Below are 15,394 nucleotides of genomic sequence, written 5' to 3' on the forward strand. Positions count from 1 at the left end.
ATAATGCGCTACAAAGACACTCCTTTGAAACATCACAAATACTCAAAATAATAACAATAACACATTTAACCACTCTCTTATTCTGCCTACACCCCCTTACCCGCGCTTTCTTCCACTCTCCAACATTCACACTTTTTCAGTGCAAAGTAACAACGTAAGTTTCAAGACTCAATCCAAACGCAGCCACCAGACCAACAAAAAAAAAAAGGTCAGTGGCAGCCCAACACACAGGTGTAAACTAGGCCACCAACACAGCCCCAAAACATTGTTCAAGTTGTAGTAAGAACAATGTTGAGGGGAAAGAGGGAGGAGCCATCATTCGAGTACCTACGGTCAAGCCGCTAATTAGGTCACAAACACTAGGCGTGATAGATATATAGATATGTTGTTTGTGTGTGTGTGTGACAAATACTAAGGGTGCTCTAAAATACTGTGTTTTTTTTTTTTTTTGGTCAACCAGGTGGTTTAGGGAGGGCGGATCTATTTACCTCTATAGGTAACACAGCCTGCAAGCTACCATAACTTTTCAGCACCCCCCCCCCCCCTTCCCCGCCCAGATCGAAAAATATCTAGCACTGACTTTTGGGCTGTTACATACACTGAGCGTGCTAGATCGGCGGCTAGTTACGTAGGGCCGCGTACCGTATGTTTTGTTTTTAGGTCAACCAAGTCGGTCCAAGTAAACTGTTGTGTCCTGCAATGACTTGGGGAGGGCGGGATTATCTATTGGCTACTAAAGCTTATTAGCCTCTCCCTCAAATAAATAATATCTGGATTTAATTTATTAACGGCCTTATGTCTCAAAATAGCTTAGACCTAAATAAGTACTACGGTAATGCGTTACTGGGCTTAGCACCGTCAGTTTCTAAGCAGAGCTGATCAGTGATAGATTCCTTCGATGTGGACCATGTGAAAATGACTAAAATCTGTCTGTCTTGACATGGCGTAAAAAGAAAATGATATAAATAAAAAAAATATAGATTATAACACTTTTGAAACACCATACTTTTTACAAAATTTTAAGATTATAACATTTTGAAAACACCATACTTCTCGTGTGTTCGATAAGTTCTTAATATGTTCGATAAGATAAGATAACAAGTTAAGCTCAGTGGCATGTACATTTTTTATGTTTGAATTTGTGTATCTCCGTAAGTATTAGACCTAGAAAAAAACTGATTGTATCTATGAACTCCTCATCCATTTTTCTTAAAAAGTAGACATGTTTTATTCTATTATTACTCATACTCATAGTTAAAATTATATTTGATGTTAAAGTGGGTCAGGTCGATGCTTTCAAACATCAAACATCGTTTTACTGCTACCTTCAAGAATCTTATCTTATCGAACATATTAGGAAACTATCAAACACACAAGAAGTATGGTGTTTTAAAAGTGTTATAATCTTAAAATTTTGTGAAAAGTATGGTGTTTCAAAAGTGTTATAATCTTTAATTTTTTTTTATTTATATCATTTTCTTTTTACGCCATGTCAAGACAGACAGATTTTCGCACATGCTCCACATCGAAGGAATCTATCAGCTTTGCTTAGAAACTGACGATACACATAAGTGTAAGGTGCTACGCCCAGTAACGCATTACCGACACATTACCGTACCGGTACTTATTTAGGTCTAGCTATTTTGAGATACAAGGCCCTTAATAAATCCAGATATTATTTATTTGGGGAAGAGCCTAATAAGCTTTGGTAGCCAATAGATAATCCCGCCCTCCCCAAGCCATTGCAGGACACAACAGTTTATGTGGTTGACCTAAAAAAAAACATACACTGCTGTACGTATCTAGCCGTCGATCTAGCATGCTCAGTGTATGTAACAGCCCAAAAGTCAGTGCTAGATATTTTTCGATCGGGCGGGGGAGGCGGGGCTGAAAAGCTATGGTAGCTTGTGAGCTGTGTTACCTATAGATGTAGATAGATCCGCCCTCCCTAAACCACCTGGTTGACCAAAAAAAAACAACGTATTTAGAGCACGCTTAGTATTTGTCACACACACACAAACAACATATCTATATATCTATCACACTTAGTGTTTGTGCAGATGGCTCCTCCCCCTTTCCCCTCAACATTGTACTTACTACAACTTGAACAATGTTTTGGGGCTGTGTTGATGGCCTAGTTTACACCTGTGTGTTGCACTATCACTGACCTTTTTTTTTTTTTTTGTTGTTGTTGTATGTTAGTCTGGTGGCTGCGTTTAGATTGAGTCTTGAAATTTACGTAGTTATATCTCTTCACATCAAACACATGCGCTAGGTATTGGTTTATAACACATAATTCAGAAGTTAATAGAATGGGGCCTCTGAAAAATAAAAACACAACTGAATATATTCTACTTCCATGGCCATTCGGCTGACTCTGTGTTAATAGTAGCATCAAACTATAATGACTATATGTGTCATAAAATCAAGCTTTTAAAATGGGTACAATTAGTGCTTATCGGTGTAAATCTATTTACTTAAAAAAATATAGCACATTTACGGTAAACCACAAATAGCTGATACAAATTGTAATACATGAGTAATTTATATCTGTACTTTGCATTACATTATTTTTAAAATAACAATAATAAAATATAATTTAAATATTTTGTCTTCTTTGGGTTATATCCCTTTGATGTTTATTTTTAACAGCAACTATCGAACACCCCCTATTTAAACCTCAATTTTCATGTTTGGGTAGCAAGGGACACTTTAAACAAATAGTTGCATTAAAGCTGCATTAAACTTTCAACAAACATTCTTATTAGAAAAAGACATTAACCAACCAGTCGATGACCTCTGGAATTTCATTAAAAACCATCTTAAAAGCATTATAGAAAATCATATACCAACTAAATACACATCAAACAAAATAAATAAATGCTGGTTTAATAATAAACTAAAGAAGCTTTGTAAACAGAAGGAAAACCTATATAGAAAATTTAAAGAAACTAATGCAGAAAGAGTTTACAAAAAGTATATAAAAATTAAACACTTAACCCAAAAAGTAAGCAGACAGCTGCAGAGTGAATACATAAACAATGTAATATCTAAAGATAACAACAAAAACCTATGGTCATACATTAAGTCTAAGAAAATGGAAACAACAGGCGTAGCGCCATTAAAAGATGAACATAACATAATACATAATGATAATGAAACTAAAGCAAACATCCTAAACAAATACTTTGCATCAGCATTCTCAGCCGCAGGAGACAAAGACATATTACTGAATTTGAACCAAGTAGACAACATAGAAGATATAGTAGTACAAGAAAATGGAATTCAAAAACTATTAGCCAACACCAAACCAAATAAAGCTTCTGGACCTGATGGTATTCCAGCTAGATTACTCAAAGAACTAAGTAATGAGCTAGCCCCAGTGTTCAAAATACTCTTTCAGGCTTCACTTAACCAGGGCAGAGTACCAAAGGACTGGAAAGAAGCTAATGTCACCCCCCTATTTAAAAAAGGAGAAAAATCTGACCCAGGAAACTACAGACCAGTATCACTTACCAGCATCACATGTATGTAAAATCCTAGAACACATAATATGTAGCAACATCATAAACCACTTAGACAAACATAATGTCCTCACCCCATACCAACATGGCTTTAGGAAATATAGATCATGTGAAACACAACTAATAGGACTAATTGATGATTTTTCAAAAGGTTTAGATAATAGTGAACAAATAGATGCTATCTTACTAGATTTTTCTAAGGCTTTTGACAAAGTTCACCACCATAGTTTGCTTAAAAAATTAAAATATTTCGGCATTAATGGTCCACTGCATCAGTGGATTAAGGACTTTCTGATAGGGAGAGAACAAACTGTAATAATAAATGGCTCTAAATCAACACCGATAACAGTAAACTCAAGTGTACCTCAAGGAACAGTCTTGGGTCCACTACTATTTTTAATTTACATAAATGATTTACCAAATTGCATTACTTCAGGAACAAAAGTCAGATTATTTGCAGACGATTGCATAATATATAGAACAATAAAAACAACACAAGACACAGATATTTTACAAAGAGAATTAGATGAATTACAGAAATGGGAATCAAATTGGAGCATGTCTTTCCACCCAGAAAAATGTCAGTTGTTAAGAGTAACAAAAAAACTAAAACAAATTAATTCCACTTATCTTATTCATGGCAAACCAGTAACACAGACTAAAAATGCAAAATACCTAGGTGTTATAATAAATGAAAAACTGTCATGGAATCCACATATTGATGAAACTACAAAAAAATCAAACAAAGCATTGGGATTTATTAAAATTTCTATAAATCAAATAAGAACATAAAACTAAAATGTTATTTAACCTTGGTTAGGCCAATAATAGAATATGCATCCTCTGTTTGGGACCCCTCAACTCAAGAAAACATTAAGAAACTAGAACAGACACAAAATAGAGCAGTGCGATTCATAACAAACGAATATTCACATTTGACTAGAGTAACACCTTTAGTAAAATCACTAAATTTAGAAAGCCTTCAGGACAGAAGACTCAAAAGTAAAGTAGCAATCATACATAAAACACTGAACCATAATCTTCAAATACAAAAACAAAATTTAATAAAATACTCTGAAAGACACAAAGATAAAGGCACATTCCTCGTCCCATATGCTAGGACAAATTTGTACAAATACTCCTTCTTCCCTAGTGCTATTAGAGCATGGAATGGGTTGCCTGAGCTAGCCAGGAAAAACCAGTGACTTGGCAGAATTTAAGTCATTGGTTAATATGCATGACTAAATGCATGACGCGTAGGACGTAATCATCTTCTTTTTTGAAGTAACGTCTGTATTATATAAGAAGAAGAAGTTGCAAATATTTCTCAGCCTAATTAGAAGCATATTATATAGGTTTTGTTTAGCTGAAGCATCATTGACATTAAAAAATACCATTAACCCGAGACTCACTTCACTTTTCCCAAGAGGTAAAAAAAAGTGACGTTTTTATACCAATATTACCAATGCACTTTGAAATCTCTAGATTTTGATCTTCCATTTCTATCTCTATTTCTATTTTCAAATCTATCTTCATTTTCTCTAGAATATTTTTTTCTCACTTGTGTATCTTATTAAACTACCTACCTTATTCTTATCTTTAAAAGAGAATGGATTAGTTGGGTAAGCATTTTATATATTCTCATTATTTCTGTTACTTCATCTAAAGATTAGGGTTTTTCTCTTTTAACTCATTGAGTGCGGTGTTATTTTAAAAAAAAAAAGCTACTTTTTTAGAAAAACTTTTTTTTCTTCCTAATATGACTAAAACAAAAATTTGTAATTCAAGTACCAATGATGCTATAGTCTGCTATAGTAACTTTTTTGGTATCAAATTAAAGGTAAATGAATGGAGAGTTTGAAAATGTAAACAACTTTTCATTTAAATATAAGATACAAATTATAATCTACTTGTGAGACCTAAATCTAGATTTTCATCTTTGCATTACTGTTGAAACAGCATATTAGAATACTTACAGCTTTATCAAAAAGAATAGTCATAAAAAAGTCAATAAAAGATGATGAATCACTGATTATATTATTATTTTTACCGAGCTTTCTAGATCTACCATTTCTGTTGTTTTCAATTATATACTAGATCTATATTATATATCTAGAGATCTAGCTAGATGTAGAGATAAAAGCTTAGATCTAGAATCTAGTGACAATCTAGTCCATCTTGATATAGTCATCATATACATTCCATACCTAGCCTTGACCATCCATGAACAATACTAGATTTAGATCTGGATCTAAATAGTAAATTATTTACTTTATTTAAAATTTTAGTAAATACTATCTAATAATATCCAAGTCTGTTGCTAAATCTAGACCTACTGTATCTATCTAAATCTTCATTATCACTTATATCACTATTATAGAAATTCTAAGAAATATTATAAAGTTTCTTCTCTTCTCTAGTAAACATTGTGGCTCTAGTCAATCTCAATCCACACTTTACACCTAGCCTTATGACAATACTCTAACTCTAATACTAGTTCTAGATCTAAATATTATAGATATAATATAAATAATAAATACAAATCTAGATTCTAATAAATTAGTACACTAAATCTAAACTTACTGGATCTAATCTCGATCAAAATCACTATTTATTTGTGATAAATTATAGAATAATTATTAAGTTTCTTCAGTAGTAAACATTGTGAGTGTGTCTTGGACTACTGTAGACTGTAGCCATGGCGACATTTTTTACAAATAAAAAATCGTAAAAAAAAAATTTCAAACAAAGTGACATCAAAGTCTAAATAAGGTAGGGAGGTGAAAATAAAATTTATCTTTGAAAAAACAATTTTTCCTTAGTACATCATTAAAATACTTTAAAAGAACTTTCTAATGGTGTATAAATTATGACTGTATGTTTAACATTAAGAAAGTTATGATCTTTTTTGTGCCGTTTTGACCTAACATTGGTTGACATGGAGAAAGTGAAGTGAGAGCTTGTCGCTGGCTCAGCCGGCGAGACACACCCCCAAGGTCAAAAGTTAAAAAGTTGGAATTGAGTTTCGTAGACGATAGATCTACTTATTAAATACGAAATTTAATAGTAGATCTAGTATTCGTAGTAAATTTCTAGCTCACAATTCTGATTTCATTTATATTTATGAACTTCAGTTGTTTAAAATGTAAATATTGATGAAATAAACAAATTATCGGGTCTAGGTCTACAAGAAATGTCAGAGGCGGGGACAAAAATGGCGGCGTTGTGATGGCAGAAAATAACAAAATATTTAAAAATCGGGATCAATATCGCCTGAAACAATTTTTTTCAAATGCGTTTTTAAAAAAATTGCAAGGTAAAAAATCTTTCAAAAGTATCTAGATCTGTAGCTAATAATATCTGCTACAAGATTATAATTTCATTTGTTGGTGACAAACAATATCTTCTATAAAAAAAAAACAACTGAAAAGTCCATTGAGGTCAATGTTATTATTTTTTTTTTCAAATGTGTTCGATGTTGACAATAGATCGATCTGAAAATTGGTAGGAATATAGCCAGACACATGTACTATTAGCAGAAAAAAAATCAAAAGGGTACGACTTTTCTGTGATGAGTATCAGCAAAAATAAAAATGTATGTACTTTCAATGCAAAATATTTAAATAAATTTTTTTTTCAAAAAATTGTTAAAGACAAAAATGTTCTCCATCATCAAAAATAATCGAATTCACTCTTTTTAGCAATGATATCTTTATATATAGTGAGCATAATCGATTTCAAACAAAGACCTAGTCTATGTAGCAGTAAGGAAAACTCTTGTCTCAAGTTTTTACGTCATTTTTTGGACACCGGAAGGAATTTGATCTCCCTAAATAAGGCTAAAAGCATAGACATAAATAAATATAGACTGGTCGAAGGAAGTAACTTCATGTAACTTGAAAACATGTATAGTAGATTCTTATATTAGGCACACCGTATTCGGGAACTAGGTCAAATTTTTATTTTATTTTTTTATTTGGTGACGGTTTAACTTACAAAAAAACTGAAAGCAGATTCTTATTCTGCAACTTAAGGACTATAAAAATAGCTGTGTTTCTTTGAATTACCACTCATAGTCAATATTTTATTTTAAAATAAATCAGGTCACTTCATGCTCCTATAATAAATGCAGTTTTTGTGCTTTCTCCTTTAGCGCACATCGAGCACCGTTAAGAAACACCACTATGTTATTGCTAATAAATTATATCTGTGTTAATTAAAAATTATTTAGATTGTATTAAAAGAAGTAGATTAACTTCTGCAATATGTATTTATAGTATATTGCCTCTCTCTCTCTCTCTAGATATATATATACATATATGCCTACCTATATAATCTATGTGTAGAAACAGACAGAAATAAATCTATATAATTATAGACCTATAAATTAATTATTATAATTTAATAAACATGATATTTTCAACTAGGCTACATGTATTCTCTGTCTCTTTCTTTAAATTCCCATCCAAGGACTCTCTTCTTTTCATAATTTGGATGTTCATTTTGTTACACCTTAACATCCCCTCCCTCCCATAGATGCTTATAATTCTTTTCATGACTCTCTCCCCCTTCCCTCCACTGCCTGTATGATAGGTTGTGACACTACACGTTTAGTGTATACCTCTCCTCACCACCAGCGCTCGTCTGGCAAGATCACCTGCAGCGGGTATGGTCTCTGGCTTCAAATTAGCAGCCCGCACTTTTTCTTTCATTCATAAATTATATATTCTAGATATCTTGATCTAGGTCACATTTATTTATTGAAAAAAATCATAGATTTATTAATCCCAATAACATTTCTTATTACGATTTTGCCTTGTGCACTATAGGAGAATGTGTTTAATTCATTATTATTCATTGAAACACCTCCTTTTTTAATTTTATTTAACAGCTAACAGTATGAATGTGATTGGAATGTCTTTCTAAAGATGTTTGGAAGCTTATTTTGATAGATCCACCAGCCTACGATCAAACAGGCTCATAATATTGCCTTCATCCCTTATATGGGTATGAATTGCCGGGGGAGGTTAAAACAATAGCTTTACATACTTGGTTACCGAGAATCTAAAAAACTGCCATCTGCTTTGGAAAAGCGGAACAAAAATTCAGGAACTTATCTAAAATTGGACATGCACTGTCCCGAAACGTCGTTTTTAGCTCCAAACATAAAAACAAATTAATTATAAACAAAAAAAGCGACGTGTTTCTTAAAGGAGAATTTGATGAGCTGTGCCTAATATAAGAAGCTAGTATATATCTATTGTATTCGGATTTCCGAATTATGAAAAATTGCATGATCTTCATTCTTAGAGATTAAACAAAACTACACTGCCTCCTTATTTACAATATATATAGGTGTGTTGCTGAAATAGACATGAATACTTAACTTTTATACTGCTGATAAATGCTGTATAATAAAGTACACAAAATTGCAAGTCACAAATTTTCGTTTCATAAAACTCTTTAATCGGCCAGTCTATATTTATTTATGTCTATGGCTAAAAGCTTGTTATTGCTATGTAAACATAGGATGAAGAACTCTTTTATAGAGAGAAAATAGTTCTAGCATTGTTAGTTAAAAATTTAGATTAAAAAATGCAATGAAACTAAGGTAGGGTACAAGCGTCTTTCCCAGAGACATTCCGTGCATTTAGGGTAGTCAGACCGTCTCTGGGAAAGACGCCCCGCACTCATTGAGTTAAAGGCACGACATGGCCTAAATTGTGCAGATGTGCCCAAAACCAAACCTTTTCTCTTTAATGAATGATTGAAGTTGGGGATCACATTAAAAAAAAGTTATCTAACAAGAAATTTTGTAATCCCTCACAAGAATTTACCACTTTTTCTAATTTTACCCATTTATTGAAAAAATCCTTTTCCATATTAATTGTAGTTTGGGGCTCTATTTCTAATGATGGTATATTGTCAAAGTATTTCTTTCTAAAAGTTGTAGCATTATAACCATAGGCATGTAATAGCTCCCTTTTTAAAACTTGATAGCTATCATCAACATGGTGATCATGGTTTTGGTATATTGTCAGAGCTTGACCATGAACAAAGTCTATTAGTATCTCAGACCATTCTTCTTCTGGCATGTTGAATGTGGACATTTTCGCCTCATACCTTTTTAAAAAGTCTCCAATATCATCTTTCTGCTCATCAAAGCCTTGTATTTTTCTTTTTAGCCTTGTCTGAGAGTTAAGATAGTCTCTCTGTATGGTTGAGTTGTCTGAATTATTTGTATTTGTACCATTTCCTTGTGTTGTCAGCACAGCTTGAGCTGTTACCTGAGCTGTGGCTTGAGTTGTTGCTTGTGCAGCATCCAATCTCATCTTCTCCATTTTAGCCTCATGCTCTCTGGCTTTTTCTCTCTCTTTGTCTTTGTATTGCCTTTCTTGGTCCTCCGTTCTGATTCTATCAAGTCTCTCTATCTATCTTCTCTATCTTCCTTTTCCCTTCTTATTCTATCTCAATGCTCCATTTCTTCTTTCACAACTTGCTGTACATAAGCTGCCAAATCCTTTCCTTTCAAATCCATTGCCATTCCATCCTGCATAGCCGCTTCCTTAATTTCCTTAAGATCCACATATGATGATGTAGCCATTTTGTTATGTTTTTACCCTAATAAGGACTTAGATTTATACATTTATGTAACCTTATAGTTTAGTTATGGCTATAATTTTAGACTTTTTTAAGGTTTAAATTCTAAGCAAGTTTATATAGATTTTAAGTGTCAACTTATATGGATAATATTGTGATTAGTAATATTGAATACTGGTATTGTCAATTAGATCTAGACCTCTATTGATTAAGTTGATTAAGTACCACTAATTAATAATTAATGAGATCTACAACAGCTTGGGGTTAGGGCGTGGAAACGAAAGGCTCAGGAGAGATCTGAATGGAGGGATGTGTTGAAGTAGGCTAGCGCCCTCCATGTCCATGGGCTGTAGCGCCCTCCATGGGCTGTATTGTCATGGACTATGAATAATTGTGAAAATTTTCAACTTGGTCCGAGAATGGAAAGTGAGAGAAAAAACAGCGTAAGTTAATACAACTTCTTTGTATTTTCTGCGCTGTCTGATGACACAAACTCCACAGACCTGCCATAGATATTTATTTAAGGGAAGAAACAGAAATCCTATTTGTGAAATAAAACGCCTTTAATTCTCAAAAGGAAATTATTTGTAATAATTGTAACTGTAACCTCATAGTAGAGCACATCCTTTAACACTAATAACCTCAAAATAATATTTGACAGCGCAGTTCCTGGGAAAGTACTGAGTTTTATCTGGGAAGAGGGACTGACTAATAGAATTTGAGTTAGTTTGGGGGAAAAGTATATACAAGTATATACAACATATGTTCATTCAATTTCTTATTAACTATAATTTATAATAGTGTTGTAACTCCAGTGGCGGACTGAAAGGGTTAATATGTGTGCGGCCTACTGATAACACCACTCAGGCCAATTACACGGGTCAACGGCTGTCGATAGACAAGGGACAGTACTGCTAGTTCACGCAAATATGACCCATGTTGTGGTCATGTGATCGAGAGCCTTCACGGATTAGCGACAGTGTGTAACAAGAGACAGTTGAGTCCAGGACAGCAAAGCAGTAAGGACTTGTGGTACCTTTGAGTCATCGAAAATGTAGCTGTATGAGCTAGAGAGAATAGTAATGTTAAGTTAGGCAGTTCTGTTAAGTTCAAGAAAGCATTTGAATTTGATGTAACCAATTGTGTTGAATTGGCTGTCGATGTATTTGTAATTAAACCGCCACTTTGTTACTTGAAACTCTTGTTGTCAAGTTCTTGTGTTAGATGTGTTGTGTTGTTAAGTAGTGTTTGCAGAAGGCCTGATTGAGAAGATCGTAACAATAGGTATTTTATAATGTTGAAACTTAAGTTGTACTTACTGAGTAGAGGAAAGAATCTTTAAAAGATCAAAGGGCAGACATGGCCTGAAATGTGTTAAAAAATAAAAGCAAATTGGAAAATACTAATCACACAAATAACACACAGTATAATTTAATTTTAATATATATATGGCTCCTTCTGTTTTGGAAGACAATGGATGCGCCCAGATGAGTCACTGGCTTTGGTTACGTCTTGAGATGGGGCAGGATTCTGGAGTGGCAGAGTTTGCCACAGTTTGTGCATGTATATTCATCTGTCCTAGGGCTAACTGACAGGGCAGATTTCGTTTTCTTTCTCTTGGCTGATGCAGCTTCGTTTGTTTTGTATTCAGCGACGTTAGTACCAGCACTTACAGTCTGTCTCCATGCTGTCTGGTCTTGGGCTATCTCCTCCCACATACTTTGGTCGATGCCCGTGACTCTCCTGTCTTGCTTGCAGACATCTATGTAAGTTAGTCTTGGGTCTGGCTCCCTCTGCAAGCTAAGCGTGTGTCTTTAGGGATTCTTCCATCTGGCATGTGAGTGACATGACTGAGCCAGCGTAGTTTTCTCTGTTGAAGGAGAGCAAAGATGCTGTGCATGTTGGCCCTTGTCAAAACTTCCTGGTTGGTGACACGATCCCTCCAGGAGATGCTCATTATGCGTCGCAGGCAGCGTAGTTGGAAGCTATTTAATCTGTGTTCTTGACGCATGTAAGCTGTCCAGCTTTCACTGCCATAAAGAAGAACGCAGGCATTGTAGAGCAGGATTTTTGTTGCTGTGGTCAATTTGGTGTTTTCCCACACACGATTGGAGAGTTTTGCCATTGCTGCAGAAGCCTTTCCTATTCTTTTTGTCAGCTCAGGGTCTAAATCTCGGTTGCTAGCTATTGTTGTTCCCAAATATGTGAATTCCTGCACCACCGTAAGTATGTGATTTCCAATATGTATCACTGGTATTTCTGCGACATCTTGTGCCAGGATTTCAGTATTGACAACTCTTGACAAGCAGCTGCCAGAGCATTCACAAGCCTTTGCAATCCTTCTTGTGAATGAGATATGAGTGCGGCATCGTCGGCCAACAGCAGTTACCTAATCAAGATACGCTGTCTCTTTGTTTTGGCTTTAAGGCGTGCCAGGTTAAATAGCTTTCCATCAGATCTACTGTGGATATATACTCCATCTTCCATTTTAATAGTATATTTAAAAAAAAAAAAATTTTAATAAAAGACAAAATAAACTTATTTCGTTTAACTCCTAACCTCCCACTTATTATCTTTTTAGCTTCCATACACCTGAAAAACAACTCAAAATCTGTTTTAAGTATTATGGAAACCTATTTTTAGTTGTATTAATATCTTTTTGAACTTTATGAGTTGTAAAAATCTTATCTAATCAAATCATGAGACCTTGACATGTTCATTTCTTGCCACTCATAATCATAAACTTATAAAGTTTTTTTGTATTTAAATATAAAGATCTTTCTCATTGACGATTAAATTGAACAATATTTTTTTAATTTTTAGACAAAGTTCACCTCCTGCCTCCATCTGATGTTACAATATTATTCGCAAATTCTTCTGTAATAACAATTAGATGGGATGCACCATTAGTGTATGCAGCTCAGTTCAGTGAAATAACTGATGGATATGAAAATCACACAAGTTTGGATCCTACAACAAAAATGTCTTTTCAGAAGGTTAATACCACTAGAAATTCAATAGATGGAAAACTACTTAACAAAACAGGTAATTAGTATGTTATATATATATATATATATAATGTAACAAGAAAATATATATTTTTTCAAACAACTAGCTAGTAACTGACTACTGGACTACATCTTTTTGGTAACATATGTGTGTTAGTAAATGTTATTGTTTTGTCTGACCTGTAACATGATTGTAACCGACATTTCCCACTGAATTACATTTTAACCAAATTTAAAAAGAATGTAAAAATCGAAAGGCATGTTTTTTCCCAGAGAAGTCAGAGTGAAAGAGGAAACTTTTGACAGTTTTGTGAACCGACCTCAAACTCAAGGCAGGGTAATGTGAATTTGAGTCACTAAAAGATTTGTTGATAAAAAGAAAATAGTAGGCAGTATAACAGCAAGACTTTCAATATAACTTGATCTGAACCTTATCAAGGCTGAAACAACAGAAAGACAACTCTAAGTCATGAAAGAAGAAAGTGAAGGTCAAGCTATGTCGTCAGCTACTAATAACTTTAGAAAAACAAGACAACTTTGAGCTGCAGCTGTTGTAGCAGACATCATTTACCAAAGCGGTATCCAACATAAGATGAAACTTTGAACAGCTATGCTGATCTTTTTACTGGCCTTGGATACTTGCACGAGGTCAAAGTTGATCCAAACATAACACCTGTGGTACATTGGTACATGCAGCAAGAAATTTCCAGTGGCACTTGAAGAAGAATTGACAAAAGAGCTGAAATGAAAAGAAGAAAAAAGAGGTGGTTTATCTAGATCCTATAGAGACCTCAACACTGCCATTCAGATAAACGCTACCAATTACCTACTATTAAAGAAATAACTAGCCGGCTAAGTGACAGCCTAGTATTTACTGTATTAGATTCAACCAGTGCTTTTTGGTAAATCAAACTAGATGTGAAATGTACAGATCTCATAACTTTCAACACACCTTTTGGTAGATAGAAATTCTAAGACTACCCTTCTGCTGAAGTACTTGCAAAAAGAGTTCATCAAATTTTTGAAAATATTCAAAGTTGTGAAACCTACATGGACACACTAGCAGCTCGGGGGGGGGGGGGGGGGGGGATTTTTTTCCAAACCCTAACACCCAGTAATTAGAATTTCAATTTTAAAAAGCAGTGTTTCTCAACCTTTGGCGAAAAAAAAAGCAATGTTGAGGCCTTTCTCTTGACAGCTAGGGGATCTGGAGGAGCGCTGTAAGCTCGCCCAGTGGGGATCCGGGCGAAGCCCCGACGCCAAAAGCGTTTTCTTGCAGCATTCTTCACTGCAAGAACGCATTCTCCTGACATCTACAGCTCATTATTCATCCAATTAAAAAAGGACCTTTTGAATAATGTTTTACTTGAAAAATATTCTAATATGAATTTACAGGTCCTTTTTCCTTTACCTATCCCTTAGCTTAGTCTGTTGGACCGTTGAGGCACCAAGCAAAACTCGTCGACAGTCTTTCTCCATTCCTCCTTGTCTTTTGCCTTGTTTAGAACCTCTTTCAATGGCAGGCCCGTCCTTTCTTTTATGTTGTGCTCCCGTCGCTTTCTCTGTCTGCTTCTTTTTCCTGATACTGTTCCCTGAAGGAAGGTATTTGAGAGCCCCGAAGATCTTGTAATATGGCCATAGATTTTGAGCTTGCGTATTTTAACTATAGTTAGCAGGTCATCATGGGGTCCGATCGCTGCAGTAACCCTGTTTCTAATCTCTTGGTTTGTGATGCGGTCTTTGAACGTGATACCAAGAATCCTTCTGTAGCATCTCAATTCCATAGCTAGGATTCTTCTCTCTAGTTCTGCAGTCAGAGTCCAAGACTCACAAGCATATAAAAATGTGGCCATGACCAGGGAGCGCATCAGTCTGATTTTGGTGCCGAGGGCTAAGCCTTTGTCTTTCCATATTATTTTAAGCTTTGAAAGGGCTGCCTTGGACTGTGCTATTCGGGCCAATAGTTCGGGTTTCGTTCCCTCATCTGAGACAATGACTCCGAGGTATTTAAAGCTGCTAACACTAGTCAGGTTTTCGCCTCCAATACTGATGCCTCTTTTAAAGCCCTGTTGGCTATTGGTCATAGTTTGGGTTTTTCTGCATTTATTTGCATACCATAAGCTGCGGAAGTCTTGTCAATGCGCATCACCAGGTCAGCTAGTTCTTTTTCTGTCCCTGCTAGGCAAGTTAGTAATTCTTCTTCCTCCAATGCTTACAGTACCTCCATAGCCCTTGAGAGAATCTTTCATTATCCTTTCAAGG

General features: G+C 34.8%; 1 protein-coding gene across 1 annotated transcript in view; it reads left to right on the forward strand.

Moving 5' to 3' along the window:
• Nucleotides 1-15,394, forward strand: part of LOC106078483 (laminin subunit alpha-3-like) — a 100,010-nt gene that overhangs the window by 1,720 nt on the left and 82,896 nt on the right. Inside the window, exon 2 of the mRNA XM_056041038.1 lies at nucleotides 12,948-13,169. Within this exon, the coding sequence (XP_055897013.1) occupies nucleotides 13,106-13,169 (64 nt within the window). The 5' untranslated portion in view covers nucleotides 12,948-13,105. The remainder of the gene's footprint in view (nucleotides 1-12,947; nucleotides 13,170-15,394) is intronic.

The sequence above is a fragment of the Biomphalaria glabrata genome, chromosome 9 (assembly GCF_947242115.1).
Source record: "Biomphalaria glabrata chromosome 9, xgBioGlab47.1, whole genome shotgun sequence".
Lineage (NCBI taxonomy): Eukaryota > Metazoa > Mollusca > Gastropoda > Planorbidae > Biomphalaria > Biomphalaria glabrata.